This window comes from Aythya marila, assembly GCF_965140915.1.
Source record: "Aythya marila genome assembly, chromosome: 2".
Lineage (NCBI taxonomy): Eukaryota > Metazoa > Chordata > Aves > Anseriformes > Anatidae > Aythya > Aythya marila.
In genome coordinates, this window is record NC_139043.1 from 90,987,180 (window position 1) to 91,009,835 (window position 22,656).

Sequence of the window (22,656 nt, forward strand, 5' to 3'; positions counted from 1 at the left end):
TCCACATCCTCCTCAGCTCCACCACACTTGGCCACTTTCAAGTGACAAACATCTCAGCTCTGCTGTCTTGTGGTGGTCGCACTAACTTTGTCCTGAGGTAGCTGTCCCACCTGGGCAGGAGCTGCACCATCAGCAGCCTGATGGACTCTTGCAAGAGTACAGTTTCTCCTTATACATAAAATATTATGTATGTATATATTGGCCTACAGACTGTATGGCTGCAGCAGGAAGGAGCATCCACATCGTCATGGCTATCTCAGCTTAAACTAACCTCTCAAGGTGGCTCAGTCCCCCTCATTTTGCCCTTCAGAAACCTGAGGACATACACTAATTTTCACCAGCCTCTGTTGCCTCATTTCTTAGAGGGGACGGAGCAGACCTGTGCCAGCTTATGGCAGCAGGCATCTGGCCCCTTCTACCCCGTGAGATGTCATAAAGCTTACTTGCTTTCTAAGCCCTGAGCATTGCCTTGTTCTGCTTTGTGTATTACAGACAACCTTTCCTCGAACATAACATTTCTGGAGATGCAGAAAAGGCAGAGTCTGCCCGAGGTATTTGCATGGTTCCCAGGCATTAAATCTATTTACCTGTTACTTGAAACTAAATCCATTTGAGGGTTGTTCGATGGCTTTAGTTAATTAACCAGTTTTTTATTTGATGCTGGTTACTCTTAAATTCAATGAAAAAAAGATTATTTTCAGTATTGTCTCTTCAGATAAGAAGCGATACCTGCGTTTCCTTATATAACCATCTCTTAGTAAGTAGCCCAGAAAGATTTGTTATTGCCTCTTGAAGCTAAAGAAATGTCAGAGGTATTAAAACATTGACATTTTGTTGCAGTTAGATTTGTGAGATAAACCAGACAGCTGCCTGAAGGCAAGCTACAAGATTACTCATCTGATTTTGTTGCTGCGATATGGCATTGTTGCATACAATTACCGTGACTCACTGCCGCTGTTGTCAAGCTCTACACCAACTGCCTTGCCCCATTTGTCATGGTTATAATGGACTCCACAGAGCCAGCACCAGAAACCCAGAGCTACTTGTAATGTTTGTTTTGATAATGAAATAAAGGGCTTCTCAGAATCCTTATTTCCTTCACCAATGCAAAGTGAAATGCTGCATGCGACCCGTTCAGCAGATGCTGAGAAAAACCCTACTAAATCCTTCAGGTGCAGAAGGTCTGGATAGCTCAGCCATGCCTAAATGCCCTAAGAAAATATTGATTTTAAAATAAATAAATAAATAAAAAATTTTTCTTCTTCTTTCTTTCCTTCCTTCCACCTCTCCCAGTCCCATTTTCATTTTATTACAGTCCTTTCCAAGAGCACTGAGTAGATGAGATGAAAATAGCTTGCCTGGTGCCAGGAGGTCGTCTGTCTGTGCACTCAAGATGCCTGTTCTTCTTGGTCACCTACTGTGACCTCTGACTATGTGCAGATGTAGCTCTGTCCTTCGGCTTTGTGTCGGTGCCTTTGCACTTCCCATCACCCCTATTTTTGATCTTGCTAATTTTAGACATTGAGAAGGCAGACAGCAGTCATTCCTCAAGACAAAGGCAGAAGCAGCACTGGTTTCTCTTCCTGTTGGCCAGGACAGCCTGCGGGGTGCCCTGGACTTACTTCACCAGTTCTCCAGGCTGCCTAACTCATTGCAGGTCACTGTGAGACAACTCACTAGCACATTTCTTCCCTTTCTCTGAATATATGTTTCAGAGACAATGAATACGTCTGGGAATCGCTTTCTTTTTCAGAGAAAGCAAACAGGATGAATAACTTTTTGACAGCTGTAAAAAACAAACAAACAAACAAACAAACAAACAAAAAAAAACAGCTTTACCTGTCTCCATTTGGGGGTAAGAGATGTGCTCTAGCAGTACAGCAATGAGATTTGGCTGACAGTGTCATGACTTCTTCCCTAACCCGTGATCTGGCTGGGCAGGCAAAGCAGTGCAAAAGCAAAGGCCTGAGTAACATTAGGAAATACCATTCCTCAAATTCCCAGCTTTGAATTACAATGAATTTTAAGAACATAAAGCTTACCGCCAACATCTCTGCAGTCTTCTTAGTGCAGGGAAACTCTGCTCAAAATCCAGCAAGACATTACCTGCCTCCTCACTGGCTCTGTTCTTGGTCTTTGTGCTCCCACTGGGTTGTGCAAAGGTTCAGAACAGCACTGTAAAACTTAGAGGAACAGCAACAACATCAGCAGGGGGCCCTCCACATCAGTATACCATGCATGTTTCCTTTCTTTCAGCTGGAGGTGAGCACATCAGTTCAAAGCCAGATGTCCTCCCAAGAGCATGCTTGAATGCTGTGACAGCTAGTTGATAAGGGAGATGGGGAAACCCACAAAATGACAAAAACATCTCAGAAGCTGCCAACCTACTGAAAGATATTGATATTTTAATTGATTCAGGTTACACTTGATGATCTCTGGAGATCTTTTTCAACCAATGCCATTATGGCTATGTCATATTAAAACCACCTGAAATGTTAGAGGAGAAGCACTGGAAAAATCAATACAAATTTTTTCTAAGGCACCAAGCTGTTGATTACACAAGGACGCAAACCTAGCAGCATTACAGAGTGTGTAGCAGGAACACCATGCCAGAGAGAGGCAGCAACCTGTCTTCTCTGTGGCATCGCAGTCTAAGACCAGAGCAAACCATGCATGACACTGTCCTCTGCAGCTGGACCACTTCCAGCCACTGGTTCATTGAGAGAGCCGCCACCTCCATCCTGCCTAGGACACTACATGCATCTCAGTGCAAGTTTAGAAGCATTCTAGTAGCTTATTTCAGCAGTTCTTGTGTATACACATGTGCACTGCTTCCTTTCAGCCAGTTATGTCTACCAGACCTTTTTCTGCCCTGACCACAGCTTGAGTTATGCTGAGTCACAAATTGTGGTTTATTATATATTATTTTTTGCAAAGATTCCAGATTCCTACTCCTGTAAGCCTATGGATTGGTAGCAAAAGAGGCCATAGATATTTCTATCTCCATGTAAGTCATATATATATATGGCTTATATATATATATATATATATATATATATATATATATATATATATATATATATATATATGACTTACATGGAGATAGAAATATATATAATATATATATATATATATATTTCTATATATTTCTATATATGTGCAGGTAGTATTTTCTGGCATGACAAGACAGGAAGGAAACATTCTTGTATTCACCTGGATGTGTTTAGAGTCTTCCTTATCTTCTGAAAGGCTTATAGTCCAGCCCCCACAGGAGCATGGTACTTTTATCAAGCACATTTATCATTTACAAATTACCTCTCTTTGTGCCTGAGGTCCCCTGGCTACCTTTCCTGCATGGCACATTTCTGCCTTTGTCTTTGCACTTGCAAACCATGGTAGCTCTAAAGAAAAAAAAAAGCAAACTGTAACCCCCCCACTTTGTAGGACTGGTGCCTCACCTTTCAGCTTTTCACATGGAAAAAGCTGAAAGGCTCTCTGCCTGCAAGAGAGCTTGATCTGTTTGCTTGTTTATCTTGCTCGATACACAGCCATTGTGCAGAAAATCTCAATGAAGTTTAACAATTCCAGTGAACCGTCACCTACCACCTCTGTGAACTACAAACCAACACAGTCTGAAAGTAAACCCTTTGGGCAGAAAGAAAAGGAAGTCAATAGATTAGAGAATGCAGGTATGACTATGAATAAAGCATTTTCCAGCAAGTTTGGAAAACCACCAAAGCAAATAGACAGAGTTATTCATTCCTGACGGGTATTGTATATGTTTCTTCCAGGTGTGTGCATGAGTGTTTATTCATGTGAGAGGAGTTACCCCACTTCTGCCCTTTTAGCGCCTCAGTTTTTAGGACTCCCACTAGTTTTCCTCTTTAAACTTTTCTGAACCACGCTGATTGCACAGCAGGATGACCTCCCCCAGTTAGTGCCAACCATCGGGTTTTCTTCATCACAATAAGCAAGAACTGCCTCAGCTTCAAATGATAGGGTTTCTTCAGAGCAGGGGCAATGATTTATTTCTCTCCTTAGCTCATGAAGAAGCCTGACAACTGCAGGGTGTACTCTGAGCTCACAGGAAAGAGGCTTAGACTCTCTTGGTCAAGAGCCCTCTCCCTGTCTCTCAAGAGCCCAAAGGCCAGGAAAGTCTATTCAGTAGGACTGCCCCAACTGTGAATTTCAGCCTGTTTTGTGAGTTATCCCGTGTTAATTGCCAGCCTGTGCCTTTAGAGGCATGCCCAGCACCTCAGCCTTAATGTGCCCTGTATATCCTATCCTTGCTGGTGCTATGTCTAGGCTCTTGGCAGCAGAGGTATCTCCAGAAAACAAGAGTCAAAACACTATGTTGCTTTTTTATATCCCCCTGGTATCTACCCAACAGAAAGTCTGTCAGCCAACTGCAGCTTTCACATTTTTACAACTTCAAGACTTCTGTTCATGACGCTGGTAAACCAGAACTTTTCTAGGTTAGTTGTTTAGACATCATGTTATATATCAGTGCTGCCTCGTTTCAACTTTTTTGGTGACAGTCTGTTTGCTCCAGATTGGGCCAGAAGGCTCTAACTGGGCTGTTTCGAGGCAGATGTTTGCATTTGCCCAATGTCTTTCCATTGAAGGAAAGGGATGTCAATATCAGGATTTTCTTTAGATTTCACTACATCTTTATTGAAGAGTACTCACGTTTCTTTGGGTTCACTATCTAGTTGTTATTTGGACATTGGTACTTCCATTGCTAGGCTTTCTGAAGTGATCCCATTTCCACGTGGATGCTTTAGCTGAAAGCCCATTGTATGAAGTTTCTTTCTGTTGCTCACATATACACTAAAATAAGAGAAATCCAGTAACACAAAAATAAGTTAAATGAGAGAGTAACTGCAAACCAAAAGCTATGTTTCATTGATTCAGAAGCAGAAAAAGGCCCACCCATGAAGTGGCCAAAGCTCTCCAGTGCCCGTGCAGACTTTGGCACAACTCTCTTGTCCTTTGCTCTCCCTGCTTCAAAAAGTCAGCGCTGGAGTCTGTCTGATGCCAATGCTTATCCCTGCCCGTGGCAGGGGGGTTGGAGTTAGATGATCTTTAAGGTCCCTTCCTTCCCAGGCCATTCTGTGGCTGGCACAGCCTCTGCTGTGCTCTCCTGGGGGACATGTACCACGTCACTGCCTAATTGCATCCTTTTCTGCTGGCCATGGAGAACGTCTCCTCATTTTTAACCTGGAGTTCAGCCAAATGGTTTTGAAGGACTTTGTCTAGAAACACAGTCTGTGGCCTAAAGAAGTCCTTTCTTTCCCTGCTCAGGTAGCTTCAGCCCCTACCAGGCTTTCACTTAGCTCTTGCTAAGGGTTTTATATCATGTTTGGTCTCTTACTGCTCCTCAGAAACATTCACAAAATGGAGAGGAGTGAGTTCCTCTTCCTGTGTTTGAGCTGCTCAAGCCTCCACAAGTTGTTTCATAGGAGCGCTCAGCCATTCCCCACCTCTCCCTTGCTGGAAAGCAGTCTCCTTCCCTCTCTCCCTCCCAAGACTATCTCACAGCAGCTTACTTCTTTCCTTTAATTTCCCAACCAAGCTCTCCTTCCACATGATGTCCCCTGGGAGGAGGACACCATGCTTCTGCCTCAACACCCCCATGTCCTCCACCCTCCTGCAGCTGGCGAGGTCCCCTTATGTCCTGAGCCATGCAAGCCCAACAGGTGAGGTTCAGTGCAGAGTCCTTACCCAGACCTGACCACGTCACCTGCAGGGAGGAAAGCAAACCACCCACCTTTCTCAGAGCAGGCTGCAGCCTCTAGGCTTCATTATGTGGTACTCTTTCCATCAGCAAGAAGGCACGCAGTAAGGCAGCAGAGCCTTGCTGATCAAATGGGGCTGGTGAGAGCATCTCATGATGTGAAGCCTTGGTACTGCACTCAGCTGCTTGAATTTACCCATTTATTTCGGGTGAGGCCTGGGAGAAAGCCACACAGTGCAGCAGAATGTGTGTTTAAGTGCCTTGCTGAGCACAGGCCAAAGTTTACCTAGAAGAAACAGGCAGGATTTGTGTGTGGAAAAAAAAAAAAAAAAAAAAAAAAAAAAAAAAAAAAAGAAAGAAAGAAAAAAATAACTGTCAGTGAGGCATGGAAATGAGAAATATATCAACAATAAATTAGCCAGAGTTGCCAAAAAGGCAGTCTCCGTCCTCCTGGGGTGGGAGCTGGTGGGATGAGATTCACACCTCTTGTTGGGCACAGGAAAGCAATAACTCCAAACAAAACCCGTGTATGTTCCTGTTTACTCATAAGGAAGTGTGAGGTGTGTGAGTGAGACGTTAAGCAGCCTGTGTTTCACGGGGTGGCTGCCAGGAGTGCACTCGGTAGCTGCTGGAGCCCACGGTTACATTCTGCAGAAGAGATATATGCATAATTCATATACTTTTAATTAAACGGTGGTATCTTGCAATATATTGCATTTATTTTAATTACATTTATCTCCTTACACTCTTCGACCTAGTGAAGCATCACTTTTTTTTTTTTTTCCTTTCGGTTACAATCTGAGCATAAACAACACTAATTGGACGTTAGGACTAGACGTGCCAAAGGAGCTGTGCCAGGCTCTCCCCACCAGAGGCAGCAGTGCCAGAACAGGATGCCTGAGAGCTACTCAGGGAGCTGCCCTGAGGTGACCCAAAGCTGTAGGAGACCAGTCCTGCACATTCTAAAGCTCCTCTCCTGGGCATTTGGGGATTGCCTGAGCCGTTTCAGTGTTACAGAAAGCTTTCTTTCAGGAGTAGGATGTCCCTAGAAAGAGGAGCCTGGAGTTTTTGCTGCTCCATACATAGGTAATGCACCCATCTAGGAGATGTGTCCCCCCTGAAGACAAAGCTGCTGAAACCTACCAAGACACCCTCTTTTCTACTGAACTCATTGCTGATCTCCACGTGGTTTTATGACGGGCCCCATCAGGTGCAGTGAAGGCAGCAGCTTACCCTCAGCTCCCAGCATTTGGGTGTGCTGAGCTGGACAGGCACGGAGCAGCATCCTCAGGGACAGCTCTTGTGTGGGAAGGTGTTTCACACCACCACAGGTGGGACGCAGGGCTGGCAGTGCTGGGGTTTGAGTCACTGCGCTGACACAGCTCTCCCAGAGGGGGAACCAAAACCACGTTACTGGGGAAGGATGGGAGATGGATATCCCACAGGTGGTTAAGGGTGTAAATTGCTTGGAAAAATCCTTCTGTCTGCCAAAAGTTGCTTTTTTTTTTTTTTTTCCTCTCCAGGAAGGTATTTATGGAGCAGATCCTCCTGAGAGTCATCATGCAGCACTTGCAGGGGAAGCAGGCGATCAGGCCCAGTCAGCATGGCTTTATGAAAGGCAGGTCATGCCTGACGAACCTGATCTCCTTCTATGACAGAGTGACGCGCTGGGTGGATGAGGGAAAGGCTGTGGATGTGGTCTACCTTGACTTCAGCAAGGCTTTTGACACCGTCTCCCACAGCATTCTCCTCAAGAAACTGGCTGCTCTTGGCTTGGACTGGCGCACGCTTCGTTGGGTTAGAAACTGGCTGGATAGCCGGGCCCAAAGAGTCGTGGTGAATGGAGCCAAGTCCAGTTGGAGGCCAGTCACTAGTGGCGTCCCCCAGGGCTCGGTGCTGGGGCCGGTCCTCTTTAATATCTTCATCGATGATCTGGACGAGGGCATCGAGTGCACCCTCAGTAAGTTCGCAGATGACACCAAGTTAGGTGCGTGTGTCGATCTGCTTGAGGGTAGGAAAGCTCTGCAGGAGGATCTGGATAGGCTGCACCGATGGGCTGAGGTCAACTGCATGAAGTTCAACAAGGCCAAGTGCCGGGTCCTGCACCTGGGGTGCAATAACCCCAAGCAGAGCTACAGGCTGGGAGAGGAATGGTTGGAGAGCTGCCAGGCAGAGAAGGACCTGGGAGTGATGGTGGATAGTCGGCTGAATATGAGCCAGCAGTGTGCTCAGGTGGCCAAGAAGGCCAACGGCATCCTGGCTTGTATCAGGAACAGTGTGACCAGCAGGGCTAGGGAGGTGATCGTCCCCCTGTACTCAGCTCTGGTGAGGCCGCACCTCGAGTACTGTGTTCAGTTTTGGGCCCCTCGCTACAAGAAGGACATCGAGGTGCTTGAGCGGGTGCAGAGAAGGGCGACAAAGCTGGTGAGGGGCCTGGAGGGGCTCCTACGAGGAGCGGCTGAGGGAGCTGGGCTTGTTCAGCCTGGAGAAGAGGAGGCTCAGGGGCGACCTTATCGCTCTTTATAGGTACCTCAAGGGAGGCTGTAGCGAGGTGGGGGTTGGTCTGTTCTCCCATGTGCCTGGTGACAGGACGAGGGGGAATGGGCTTAAGCTGAGCCAGGGGAGTTTTAGGTTAGATGTTAGGAAGAACTTCTTCACTGAAAGGGTTGTGAGGCACTGGAACAGGCTGCCCAGGGAAGTGGTGGAGTCACCATCCCTGGAGGTCTTTAAAAGACGTTTAGATGTAGAGCTTAGGGAAATGGTTTAGTGGGGACTGTTAGCGTTAGGTCAGAGGTTGGACTCGATGACCTTGAGGTCTCTTCCAACCTAGAAAATTCCGTGATTCTGTGATTCTGTGATTTAACAATTTTGGTTTCTTAGCTGCTGCTCTACAGGCTGGATTTTTATTTATTTTCTCAGCACACATACATAAAGGAAAAAAAATACAGTTTCACTGAGACTTACTGGTATGTTTCTCGTGCGAGACCAGGTGGGCAAACCCAGAAGTTTGTTATTGATTTTATTGTGAGAGCAGTAGCTCAGGTTTAGCAGGTGAGAGGTTGTGCTCTTATTAGGAAAAAAAAAATGTAAAAGAAGAAAAAGAAAGGAAGAGAAGGAGAAAAGCACCCAGCTTGTGCTGCCCTTGTGATTTATTACACATAATCTGCTGCAAGATTAACGCCAGCTGAGTTGCTGTGGGAAGAGAGCACTTACTTTGGAGCACCTGAAGGGGATTAACGAGTTGTCAATTTGGCTTTATGAAGAGATGAGATGCTCCTGTTCCTTTTCTGGGGTTCGAAGTTTGGCACAGTAGCACACAACAGTGTAGCTGATGACCTGATGAGAGGTCACCTCATGGTGGTTGTTGAGGTGGCCCAGGCAGCCTGGGAGCAGATCACTGCTGCAGGTGCAGGTGGAGGAGCACCTATTGATGGCCAAGGAAAGCAAGGGGCTTCAGAAAAGCCCAAGAGTTTCACTGGAGAGGAAACAAAGCCAGAAGTACTTGTGTGTGAGGGGAGGGATGCTGCTGGGGGGTGAAGGAAGCTGTGAAGGAGTAGAAGGGCACGTGCTGAGCAGAGGAGGGCTAGTGAGGCAGCATGGATGGATGTGAAGGGGCTGAGGAGCAGGTGGGTGGAAGAGAGACCTGTTCACGGTGCCTTGTGTTAACCAGCAAAGTTATCACAACCAGCCTGAACCAACATCAAGCCTCAGCTTGTCAGGCTGGAAACGAAAAAATGAACGGGCTCCTGGGCTGTGAAGCTAAACTCAGGCTGTCCCCAGCCCCAAACCCTCCCCTGGTGGTCCTGGAGGTGCCGATGTCCTCCAGCAGGGCAGCACGGGGCCCACTGCTGGGGGTGCTCACTGTCTACTCCCCCCCTAAAAAAAACCTTCCCCCCTCTTGCCAAACTACCCCATGACCTTGCCAAGCCTGGAGCTTGCAGGAGGGCCCAGCTCAGCTGGAGCAGGCAGCAATTAGTGCAGAAATCTCATTGTTTTATTTTGTTGTTTTGGAAAGCAGCAGGGCAAATAATTAAATTTAAAAAATAAACCTCGAGTTCTTTAAATCATTAGGCCCAGCGATGCTAAGCCTCAGTGACTAAGTATCTTTGAGGAAAAGAGTTTATGTTGCATTTTCCTTGCGTTTCCAAAAGAATTTTTGCTAATGAAAGGCAGCAGAAGAGCTATGCAGGAGGGTAACTGGCTCCCGGCTTGCAGAGCAGGATAATCAGTGCGTGAAGCAGTAAAGATCCACGTGGCTTTCATGCCTCGCTGCTGTGAGATGCTGTGCCAGATACTCTGATGGCAGAGCTGTGTGGCCACTGGAACGGCGTCCCACAGCAACAGTAGAAAGACTCACTTAAAAATACATAATTGGCATCAACTGCGTATGCAATGATGCAGTTCTGTATGTGTAGCTTTAGAATAAACTAAAAAGGCAAACATTTTAGGTAGTGCTTTGCTGTCAGTGCACACAGCATCGGATGGCGTGGGTTTTGCTGCTCTCTTTTGGGGCTTGTTCCACCAGCACAGGCACCTTTCTGCCCCTCTCTGTGGCAGGTTGTGTGCAGCACAGCCAGGCTGTTAGCTACTGTCTTATCTTCCCCCCGCCGAGTCAATCGTGCCTGCGTGATGACTGTTTTCTGCTCTAGAAAGCATGTCCCCTGAGAATTTATCTTAACGGCCTTGTGTCCAGTCCCATAGATCAGACATCTAATAGTAAAACCAGAAATTGTTCAGATTTGCATCTCTGAAGTCCTCACGCTTCTCCATCTCAATGAAGTTATACAGGAGTGTTTGCTGACCTCTTAGAAGACAGCTGCTCATTTCCCTGCACCCCAGGACACTATTTCTTTAGCGAAGACATGTATTAAGAGGAATTAATTAACTACGTTTGCTGGCTGGATAATCAATTTTCTTGGAATAAATTGAGCACTGATGGAAGAACGTTGATCTGTTGCTTTCCCTGCACAGAGATTAAAAATGGATGAATACCCAGCTGGAGAAATCGTGATGGGATCATATTCCTTCCCAATATAGAGTTTTGGCAACCTCAGAAAATGGGGTGAATGTTACTGGGATTTCATTTCATAAATGCACCGTGAAAGTGAATGTCAAAATGTCCTGATTTAGAGATCTTTGAACAAAAGGAAAGGGAAGTGTTTCATTCTGAAGCAACTTTTTATTTAGTCATTTAAAAACCAGCAAAATCAAGGGAAAATCTAAGTGAAATGTTTTAGTTGTGTGAAAACAAAAGCTATTTAAAATTCTATTTAATAATACTTCTTAAACATATTTATTTATTACGTGTTCCTTCATAAATCAATTTAATAAATTGGGGTCTCCCAGCACTGTGTCAAGCAGATGCTTTCTCCCCACCCCTCCATTCCAGTAGTGATTTTGCCACCTGTTGAGCCCCAGCTCAAAGACCAGCAGCATGCCATGGTTCATGCTTCTTTACCTTGGTCCTGACAATGTTTCATCACTCTAGTTTTCATCAACGCGTGCCCCAGCTAATGACCCGACCGGCATGCTACAATGCAACCTGGTGTTTCCTTTATATATATGTATAGCCCCCATGCCTCCTAAGTCACTGATTTGACTACAAACTGCTCGGACTCTCGGGTTTATTTTTCATTTCATTTATTGCAGGCATGAATACAGGAACAGGTAAACAGCTGAGCCGTAAAAGTTTCTCTCCAGGAATGTTTTCAACAAAATGCCATCAAATACTGCCTGATGATACACGCTGCTACTAGGATGGAACAAAACGATGTGAGCAATCTTTCTTTAAAGCTGCTACCCACCAGTCAAAGCTGCAGCTGCCAAAGAAGCCTTCTCCTCCACTTGCTTGCTCCCTTCCCTCCTTCTCCCTGCAGGTTCTTTTACGGCACTTAACTTTACAAAACACAGTTGTGAGGCTGATCTTACATGCAATTACAGATCAGCACCAGTATATTTATTGCAAACTCCTTGAACATCAGGACATCAAAAAAAAAAAAAAAAAGTTTTTTAAAAAAAAGAAAAAGGGAAAAGAAAGAAACAATATTTGATTGCATAATTACAAATAGTTTTTTGTAGCCAATGAACCAGAAATGTATTCAGGAAAAAGAAAAAAAAAATAAAGAAAGAAAAAAAAAGAAAAACAGGATATTTGTAAACAGTTCAAACAAAACATGATGCTGCCTCCAGTGAAACATTTCACTGCATTGCCAGCTCTGTTTCAAATGGGCACGTAGGCAACCTGTTGCAAGAGAGTTGTGAAGCCATGAGCTGAAACTTCTGAGGAGTTAATTTTCAAACATTGCACTTTTCAGGGTCTGAGCACATTTGCAACGTGAAAAATCTGCACACACTGTGGGATCTGATAGAGATTTGGGATCTCAAACAGCATTTCTTAAGAAAACCTGGTTATCCCTTTTAAAACGAAATAGTGAAAACACCAGAACCGCACAAAACCAAACCACAACTGGTTGTCTCCTATGAGAGACTGCAACATGAGAAAATATTCAACTCCTTGCATAGCTATTTAAATGGCCAATAAATTTTGCTGGAATCACCCAAGCACGACAACATTGCGTTCTGCCACTTTGCAACTTCACACTTGAAAGCTGGGCTCTGCTGACGGGGTCGGAGCACCCCGGGGCACTACCCCAGGTGGGCTTTGCTGGCGTGGTGATAGCAGAGGGTTCACCACCAGCTGCTCCCAGACTGGACACAGCCCTAATGATGCCTCCAAGCTTCTGCCACCGTAAGCTCTCCCAGCTCTCTGCTCTCCCCGTAAGGGATAAAAGCTGTTCTGACAACAGGGTGTTTTTGGTGGTGTATTTACACCTAACGTGCAAGGCTTTTGCTGGCAGAGCTATGTCGATCACAAATCGTACCTCAAAGGACCCCTGGATGATGGAGCCGTGTTGGCAAGGGCTTGCAATGTAGACCTAACCAGAGGGACCGAGAGCAGGATTCATCTCACTTAACTTTAAGCAATACAAAGGTAGACTTTTAAGTCAGAGGCACCTCCAGAAGGCAGTCCCTCTCACCTCTCTTCAGGCGAGAGTTGGGCACGTAACGTTAGGTGAGATGAACCCTTTCCCAGGAGAGCTGAAAAGACAGAGTCCTTTCAGATACCCCTTTTTGTCACCAGCTCTGGAGACCATGCTTCAGAAGGCTGCTGTTTAAATGCGTTATCTTTACACGTGTCAATGTACATGATAATGATAGCCTGTGCTGGGCTTCATGCTGCCACAACTACATATGCAAGCTCATTAAAGCTAGCTCAGATACCTCTGCGCTATTATATAGACATACCTTCAGGCAGAGTATCCTTTAACACCTGTAAAGTTAAAGCCTGGGGGCAAATCTAGACTATGTGCCCCTCGGCTATGTTCACGTTGACGTTGTCTTGTTTGCAGTAGTTTTGGGTAACAGGTGTCCTGACACTGTAATTCCCAACCAGAGGCGAGGCAGGAGTATTTATTCAAAGGATGTGAAAACTGAGACGCTTAAGCGTGGCTGAAGAAAGTACATAGTAAGAAAGAACAACGTGATGGCATTCTGCAGTTAAAAGCCGAGTTCGGTATCAGTCAAACATTTTGAATAAAGCTCCATTAGACTGCAGAATAGGAAACAGTGGCAGCCAGTGGATAAGACACTAAAACAAGACAAGGCAACGTACGTGGGGTTGTTCTGTGGGACCCATCCCACCGGAACTGAGTGGCCACACGAGCCTTTCCCTCTCCATCTGGGGGCACCAAGGAGGGAGCACTCTGCCCTCTCCCAGCTATGCCAGAGCACACCCCAGCCATGGAGACCTGGCCACTGCAAAGTCACCTTGGTTCGTGTTTTTTTTTTTGTTTTGTTTTCCAGTTCTGAGCAGCTCAGCTTAATAATTTTTATACAACAGGAGTAAAATCCTGCATTCAAAATAATAAACTAATAGCTGGTTTAAGAGCCAGAAAATCAGATGGGCTGGTCTGAGTCAGGCATTCCGTTTCGCTAAAGGCTTTTGCATATGTGACCAGACTGCCCCAATGCAGGTAATCGGATGTCTGTCCCCAGACCTGAAGGCATATTGCAGGGTTCCTAATGTCCATTCCAAGGCAATCAGTACAACCAAAGGGTGTGCTCAGATCTGTTTTCTTCTTGATAATGACTTTGTGAAACAGCTGCCAATGCACATACAACTGGAGGCTGTCTAACAGCAGGCAGCAGACCAGATTTCAGCTAGGGTCAGTGTTGTGCCATTCCTAAACCTACTTGGCTTTCCTCTCCCAAAACAGCATCTCTGATTAGAATCTTCTTTTACTTATTCTTCCAATGCTCAGTTTTACTTGGGTGCAGACAAAAGGTGCTGTCGCTTCTACCTCTACCAGCACCTTCTGGGAGGCAGTGAGCAAAGAATAATGAGAAACAGAATATTTTCACCTCCTTTCTGATCTCTTCACAGGGATTTAAAGTTCCTAGTTAATTTTTAATAACCCTGGGTTGATGGAGAGGTACATGGATACATAAGGAACAGAAATGCCTTGGCACTGTAACTAAAAGACGGATGGTGTACAGGTTGTATCCGATTACCCAGCAAAGCCATCTGAGTGCTCTGAAATCTGCAATCCAGGTGTGTTTCTATAACTCCTTGTGCCCATTCCTCATGTTGAGCTACTTCATTACATTTTGCATTGCAGGTTTCTGCCTAACACTTGCGCTGTCTGTTTTGCCCCATCTTACGGCAACAGGAAAGGTTTGGGGTTGCCAGATTTGAACTGGGGAGCCTAATGCTATTTTCTTGTCCCAGTGAATATAAAATAGACAAGTCATTTTATACCTCCGACATTGCAATCCACAGTCCTATAATGCTCTCAAGATTATCTCATTTCAGCAAAAGAGCACAAGCTAACTCTGAAGGAAACTCAGTCTCACAGCAGTCACTTCCCAGCCTCCACACAAGCAAACGGGTTAAGCTGAGATAAAGCCATCGTAATCAGTACCAAATTAAGGACAATCTTTTATCTTAATACAAAACAGAGAACACAGTGTACAGAGTAACAGAAAAATAAACATCTTCAGCCATACAAAACGCACAAAAGCTTTCCTGTTGGAATAGTACCTTGTAGCTGACGGTCAGTTGGTGGTGGCGTTGTAGATAACCCTGCACTGCTGAACAGGGGGAAATGGAGAACTATATTTTTTTTTAATTGTTTTTAAATAGGAAACTGTTGGTCGCGTTACCTGCATGCCACAAACACACTCCTTGAGGTCCTGCTAACAGGGGAACACCCACCACCGAACCTTGTGCCTGAGACATTCCCACCACAAGCGCAGGCGGCCTGCGTGCGTGAAGCCAACCTTCAAGGCCTTGCCCCTAGGGATGTGCTGATTAGTAGTGTGAAAAATGGGTAGAGACACAGCTAGGCCACAAACTATTGTTATTTTTCCATGTGATCCATCCATTACTGCTGGTCAGGAAGGTGGTTTGTCTATCCAGGAGGGAAAACACCCTCTCAGTATAGGCTGTGCCCACGCTGATGCGGCTCTGCAAACCTCCAGCGCAGGGCAGAAGCCCTCTGAGTGTGGGCAGGCCCTCGTGCCTAGGCAACCTGGAGAAGTTAAAACTTCCCACTGAGTTAAAAAAAGTCAGTATCAAGCTAGAAAGTCAGTAGCAAACTACTTTAAACAACTGTTTTTTTTTTTTTTTTATCTTTAATGGAAATAAAGTAAGATTTAGTTTCAGGTTTAGGTCAAGACGGCGGACTAAAGGGAGCGTTGGGTGTGTATACCTGTACGGAGGGGTGTCCTCCCCCTTGCAGCTATTTATATCTCTGAGTAAAGGTTAAGGTTAGGAATTTAATAAGACAGCCATTCGTTTTTTCTGTGGAGACTAACAGTCCTGGGGTTAGGATGTAATAATCATTCTTCTGCTTTAAAAATGATTCTTTAACAAATAGCAGTAGCTCATTGCAATTTTCAGTTGTACAAAATGACATATTTTCTATGTTACTATCAAAATATTCTGCATAACATTAATTTCTGTGCACTTATTAACATATGTACAGAACAGTGTTTCCCAATAGAAATCAGTATGCTCCTTGCTGATCCTTTTTGCCCTAGATTTACCAAAACCAAACCTGAAATTAACTGTGTTAATAGTATAAAATCTCAGGAGAGACAAAGGATTGAAGGTTTATTTCCCAGCAGCAAACGAATAAAGGAACTCCTTCAAGTTAAAGTCTAGCCGAGACTTAATTTTAACCGACCATGGTGAATCCAGGCGAGTCAGGAATATCACACGTTTTCCCGATGCATTATGTTGAGTACACAGAAGCAGAGGAATGTAAACAGACAGAAGGCACATGAAAGGCCCCAATCCATTCTCCATCTGACGGAAGCGAGAATTTCATAATTCTGTCATCAAGAGTCTTTTCATCATTTTCTCTCTCTCAAGTTCACGCCTCAGAGTCTCAGCGCTGTGTAATTAATGCACAAACAGCCAATTATGGGAACAACAATAAGTCTCAAATTTCAATTTAAAATAATTAACATTTTCAAAATACCAAAGGAGGGGGAAAAAGGTCAAACTCAATTCAGTGAAAAGCTGATAACTGATGGCTGATTCAACAACAAGTACCGCTTGATATTTCTGAAGAGCAAACAGAAGCAAGAAAAAGGACACAAAAAGACCCACATGGCAAAACAGTTTATGTTTTAACCTCATCGCCATTAAAGGCTGCCGATTTCAAAGGAAGCTGGACTAGGACTCTAAAAATAAAACAAAGCAGCTACAGTAAATGCCAACAAACAAAAGACTGATGTTACAGCCCTCTGCTCCTCAGCATGGTTTGAGCTGGGGGGGACAGCTATGTAAACTGAATTTAGCACAGCCCTACTTCACCTGCACCCATCAGGGTGGAGAAGCACAGCCTGAATGTCCTCGCTCTCACATCGAATTGCTCTCGAGCCTGTGGGCTCTGCAGCACTGGGAGTGCCCTGGGCTGCTGATCCAATCTTTTTAATAAATAGCATGGGGAAGAAGACCAACTGCTGGCTGTATTGTTCTGGGAATTTAGCAGCTAATGCTTGGAAAGCAGTTTGCAGACATTTTGTTCATAGACAGGGCAGGGGTGGAATCACTCATTTGAGCTGGGGACATCCTGTGGAAGCTGAGCTCAGTACTGCAGCTTCAGAACTACACTTCCACCGTAACGATATATTTTTAGGTGAGTTAGCAATGTTGACCAAGTGTGCAAGTGCAGTTAAACCAACATCTGCCAAAATAGTTAACAAATGAAAGTGGGAATTGACTGTAAATCCAAAAGTAAAAAAGGCTAATGTATTATGATGCCAATGAATGATTTCTGTCTTCAGCATAAACTTAGGACTTCTTGTGCTCCAGAAGTATTGAGTACATCCACTCCTGCATTTGTATTCAGTAAATTATCAGCTTGGGAAATTCAGCTTTGATTAAACTCTGGAATAAGAAGCCAACATGCAAAACCAGCAGGATGGGAGAATAGAAACTGAATGCAGCTGCTTGTGGAAAGATGGAATGGCATTTTATTTCTCTGAAAAACTATAAGAGAGGCCAATGTAGCCTGACATTACAAAACAAAACAAAACAAAACATACAAACACAAAAATGAAAAAACAATCAGTGTCTGCTTTTCATTTAGAAGAGCAGGTATTTCTCAACCTCAGCTTTCCCCCATGGACATTTAATTTCAAAAAACAAATTGCGACAGCGATTATTAAAGGAAAACCTTTGTGGTTCATGGGAAATGACTTGCCTGAGGAAAATCTGTAAAACCCTTTCTCTACAGGCCATTGGCTGTAGAAATGGTACACTGCTGGCTGCAGCTGTTAATTAATCTTTTTTTTGTTGTTTTTGTTGTTTTTTTTTTTTTTCTCAGAGCAAATAGGAAGTATAGCTATTTCTTTACAAAGCTCACTTATTCTGAAGTAGGTGTCAAGCAGCAACTCAAAATCTTTTGGTATCAGCAGAAAAGGCACTTTAGAAATATGGTGAATTATCCCCACTGTAATTATGATAGAAAAAGAGAAATCCGGCTGACTCCCTCACTGCACAGAGCATCATAGCATTGCTGTGAAAGAACTGCACAGTACCTGTCCGCCAGCGAAATCGGTTTATGTGACGTGTATATTGTCTGCACCGTTGGAGTCGGTATAGTCTCTGCCAGAGATCTCAGGACGGGCGATGGAGCTACCGGCGATAGCTTAGGCGACGACTGCACCGCACAGCACTGCAATTTGCTGTCCGTAAATTCTGCCTACAACAAAAAAAAATGCATACAGACACGGAAGGGAAAGGTATAGGTTAGCTTCTACTGCTCTTGTGTACTTTCACCACCCAATTCATTGCCAAACACTCAGTAGCAGCAAGCCCTAAAGAGAAAGTAGGCTGTAGCTAGAGCTGCCCAGTGCAACATCTGTGGGCACGGAGCAGGCTGCCCTGCTGGCAGCTGTGCCCGAGGACGAGCCTTATGGCTCTGTGAGATGAAAACGCCCTGTGTGGGACTGGCAGCATTCAGATGAAAGGCATAATCAGTCTGGAGAATGCTGCTTATGATTGCGTTTTCCCTAAAAACACAGCAGCATGCTGATGAGAAGGGTTTTCTGGACTGTTCTTCACAAGTTGTGTTCAATTTGCTTTGTGGGTCCTCTGACTACACTGCTTTGTGGCACATACTTGTAGTCTAGGTTTCAAAGTCCCCATCCCTCAGGAGGAATGCTCTCCAGCAGCAAGTGATGGGCAACGTTAAACCAAGGTTGGAAGTGCTGGTTACAGACAAATGGCCAAATCTTTCAGGTGAGGCAGGTCAGTACCACAGGATTACAGAGAAGACCAACCCTCCTATGTGGCTGGGAGGGAGGGGATAAGCCCTAAAAATAAATTAGCCCTGCTTTGTGTTTTGGCAAGCACCATTTCTCATGCCAAACCACAGTGGCTAGTGCCTACAGTGCTTGCATGGCCCTGACCTGGGAAGGGCACAGAGCAACTTCAGTTCGTCAGTGTGTTGGGACCACTAGGGGATGCTCCTGCTGGCACCAGCTCAATTTCTGTCGTGGCAGCTCTCCCTCCTGTTCAGACTTTGTGGCAGGGAGGAAGAATAGTCACTGTCATAAGGGAGCATATGATAGTGATACAGCTCTTTGAATAGCGACTTTTCTTTCTTAATTAGCTCTCAAAATTTGCAAGCCACATAGTATTAATCTAAACAAACAAACCAGTTTAGTCATTGGGACAATTATTTGAGCCCAGGAAGGAATGGCTGTGGTAGGTTTGCTCGCTTATTCTATTTTTTTAGCATGTCCCTGCTTGTGTTTCAACTAAAAGCATGTGATATGCTCCAAGACAAGCTCTGAAGCATTAGAAATTCCATTAATTCCACAAAATTAATCAAAATGGAAAACATAAAATCTACTAAAGAAAGCCTCCCTCTTCAACCTTGGTCAATTTTATGTGCAAATACTGGCTAATGCAGCCTGTTCAAACTTCTCTGTCATTCAGCTTTCAGAACTCAGCCTTACTGGCTACAGGGATATGGGGTTTGGTGTTCCTCGCACAGGATCCCCATCCTCTGAGGGCTGCCAGGTGATACTCATGGCAAGAGCATGAGACACCACCCTGTGAGGCTGAGGTAAATTCTCCCAGCCTCACTGAAATCAGCAGAACTATGGCAAATTACACTTGCTGAAGATTTGCCTTGAGTCCTCAAGTGTGTTTGCTCCAGATAATGGTTTTACTGTATATATCCAAAGCATCTTTTAATAACTGTTTACAGAGTATGTTTGAAAATATATATATTTAGTTGGTTTAAACAGATATAATTCCATTAATTTTAAGTTTATGTGACTTATTCCCACTGAGAATATGGTCATCAAGCCATGCCTTTTCTTTGTGGAAGTCTCTGAAACTCAGGGGGGTTCCTGGCACGAACCTTCTTTTTAAGCATTCCAGGAAAACAAGTTCTCTATTTTTTCCTCAACACCAGTGGACAAAGAGAAGCCCTCTGCTCAGTAAGATTTCAATGTCTTGCTCCAAGCAAAATAAATGAATAAATAAGTAAAAGTGAAGGGGGAGCAAGGAGGAAAAAAAAAAGGAAAGAAAAAAAAAGGAGTCTGAAATGCTGATAGCTGTGTGCGACTGGAGGACACTCGGAGATAGATCTTGCTAGGTGCAAGACCTAGCACTGATCTAGAGCTTTCCCTTACAGCTTCCCTCTGGGGTTCAGCTACCTCCAAGCCCATGGAAGAGCCCATGAATCAGGGTGGACTGAAACACTGCTGAGGAGGAGCACATTTCCTTGGGCTGGGACAGAGGACCATGAAACACAGGACCAAAGTGTAATTAACATTCCTAATTGCTCTCCCATCCTCAAGCAGTCCTCCAGGTAGTGGCTGGTTTACCAGCTGGTTTACCAAAGATATTTGTACATAACTCACTTAAAGCAATGAATGGGATTTCATGATTAGGTTTTTATTGTAATGGTGTTTGAAATGTTTGTGATCTAGATTCTGCCACCCCTGCCCACGAAAAGGAGAGAAAGGGAGAATTTCTGAAAGCTAAGTTTGAACTTTCCTTCTTTTTTCCTGTGAGTATAACAAAAATTTCAGCATTTGAATTTGCCATGAAGTAACCACTTTCTACAGGATGGAAATAGCTGTGGAGAAAACATATCTGGGTAGCTTCTGTTTGGATTTTAAAGTTCTATGCCCACCAATGGAAAAAAATAATTAATATTGCTCTCCTATATCTTACTTTCATTATAATCATCATAGGGAGAAAAATAATTTCCTGACAATCATTACCCTTTAACAGGAAAGCTATTCTGGGCAAATCTTTTTGCTTACATAAAGCACTGTGATGAAAGATATGAACAGTGTAACTTTGGCTTAGGTTTTACAACAGACATACTATCTGGACTTGGGCAATCTAGTGAAAAGTTGCTGTGACATATTCCTTTTCGGATTCATTTATTAAAAGCTCAACAGTAGCACTGACTTATCCTGTGGAGCCTGACCAACTTTGGCTTTGAAATACTCAGGTGGAGAAAAGCAGCATTTAGATCCAATCTCACGATCAGGTTTATTGTGAAAGAAAAGCCTCGCCCTTCAATTCATTAAGTGCAGACAGTCACTGCACGTGGCCCAACAGAGACTGAAGTTGCTTGTCTCTGATCATATGCTAGATATAGATCAGAGATACCAGTAAAACTTAAGGTTAAAGGCTGATATGCTTCATTCTGTCAGTGTAATTTAAAAACAAAACAAAACAAAACAAAACAAACTAATAAACTATAAGCCAGTTGTTGCGGTTTACAATTAGAAGCTGGGAATTTTTCTTACAGACCAGAATCCATTCTCCCATTGGAAAGGACGGGAAAGGTTATAATTAATCCCACATCACATATTCCATTATATCAAGTCCTCCAAAAATCTTTCAGAAGGCTCTGAATTGCCTGAGTAGATCATTTTGTCACACTTATTACATAATGCTCCTACCCTTAAAGTAGGGCTTGGATTGGACTTTATTTTTGAGTGGTCAAATAATTGTTTCTGTTCACATGTAGTTTACTTTACTGAAAAAATCTAAATCCCAACTTCTGTGAAAGCTTAGTAAGAACTAAGTTCAATATTTGATTCAGATTATCAAGTAAACACAAGAGTTTATACAAGGATATCATTGTAGTCGTCAGCACACTAACCATAATTATTCCTTAAAATTCAGATGCAAATTCAATGAAAATCAGGCCCCTTTTTGTGATGGCACAGCAAGCAGTTTCAGGCAGCAGGCCATGCAGTCGCTAGACAGAGGACTGAGTCATTCCCACTCCATTGGAGTGACACTACGGAGCTTCACGAGTCCTGAACTGAACAGCATTTGGGGTCTGACTGCATTAGCAGTGAGCCTTGACCTTTAACTCTTAGTCCTCTGTCTAGTAAGCAGCAACGTCTGAATGCAGGCAAGTTAATTATTTGCATAATGGGAATATTTAACAGATTTTCACTCTAAATTCTGCTTGGAATTTATCTCTTTTTTTTTTTTTTTTTTTTTTTTTTTTTTTTGAGGACTACTTAACACATAAGTTTCTGAGACTGTTAAAAAAAAGTCACTTGGAAGTGCATTAAATACACAGTTTTTTAGTTGCACATTCTACTTACAGAAAACTGTGGTACTGTTGTAAAAGGATCGAAAAAAGGATTAGATGTATCAGCAGGGAATGTCTTTATCTTTAAAAAAGATAAAGAAAAAGATGTTACTTTCAGAGCATAAAAATGGAAAAGAAAAAAAAAAAGCAGCAAAGCATTGCAACTATAGTGACATATCCAACAAATTAGAGCAGTTCAGCAGCCCTTGGACCAGACCAAAAAAGAACCCTCCAAAAATGCATACAGAAACCTGATGATGAATAGTCAAAGCATAAATATGAAAACCTAATAGACTGATTTTTACCATGTAATTAAATTTGTTGTGCAGGTTCTGAGCTGATTGCATACAATATACCTTCCAATTCTGTAAACAGTCACTGGATCATTACCTGCTTCCTTCAGCGAGCACTGCATTTAAAAATATGCAATATGAAGTGCAGAAGCAATTTTTTACAGTGCAGAAACTTCAGTTGAAGAGCTTTACATATGCTTTACATATACGCTTTACATATTTTACTCCCCCACATTTTCAGTTACACAGTTGTTGTGCAAGACAAACGATCACATAAGATGGGATCGAAAGATAACTCCATGCAAAATAAAAGATATGCATGGACAACTGTTTGCTTCAGGCAGCTGCTGGGACCTGTCTGTCTGTCTGTGTCAAGCGCTGGGCTGTGCTCAAGGATGAGCTCAGGAGGTTTTTATTACAGGACCTGGAGTGGACAGGTTAGACACCAGCACGTCCCTGCACGGAGAAG

The 22,656-nt window shown here is 43.8% G+C and overlaps 1 protein-coding gene across 4 annotated transcripts in view; it reads right to left on the reverse strand.

Moving 5' to 3' along the window:
• Window positions 1–11,326: 11,326 nt before the first annotated feature.
• EPB41L4B (erythrocyte membrane protein band 4.1 like 4B) overlaps window positions 11,327–22,656 on the reverse strand; it is a 169,365-nt gene continuing 158,035 nt past the window's right edge. For 3 of the 4 annotated variants that reach the window (XM_082754028.1, XM_082754026.1, XM_082754030.1), the window contains 3 exons: window positions 21,908–21,976; window positions 17,849–18,012; window positions 11,327–16,194 (listed from right to left, as the gene is read on the reverse strand). In XM_082754028.1, coding sequence (XP_082610154.1) covers window positions 16,125–16,194; window positions 17,849–18,012; window positions 21,908–21,976 — 303 coding nt within the window. In that variant the 3' untranslated portion in view covers window positions 11,327–16,124. The remainder of the gene's footprint in view (window positions 16,195–17,848; window positions 18,013–21,907; window positions 21,977–22,656) is intronic. The other variant, XM_082754027.1, reaches the window with a different exon arrangement.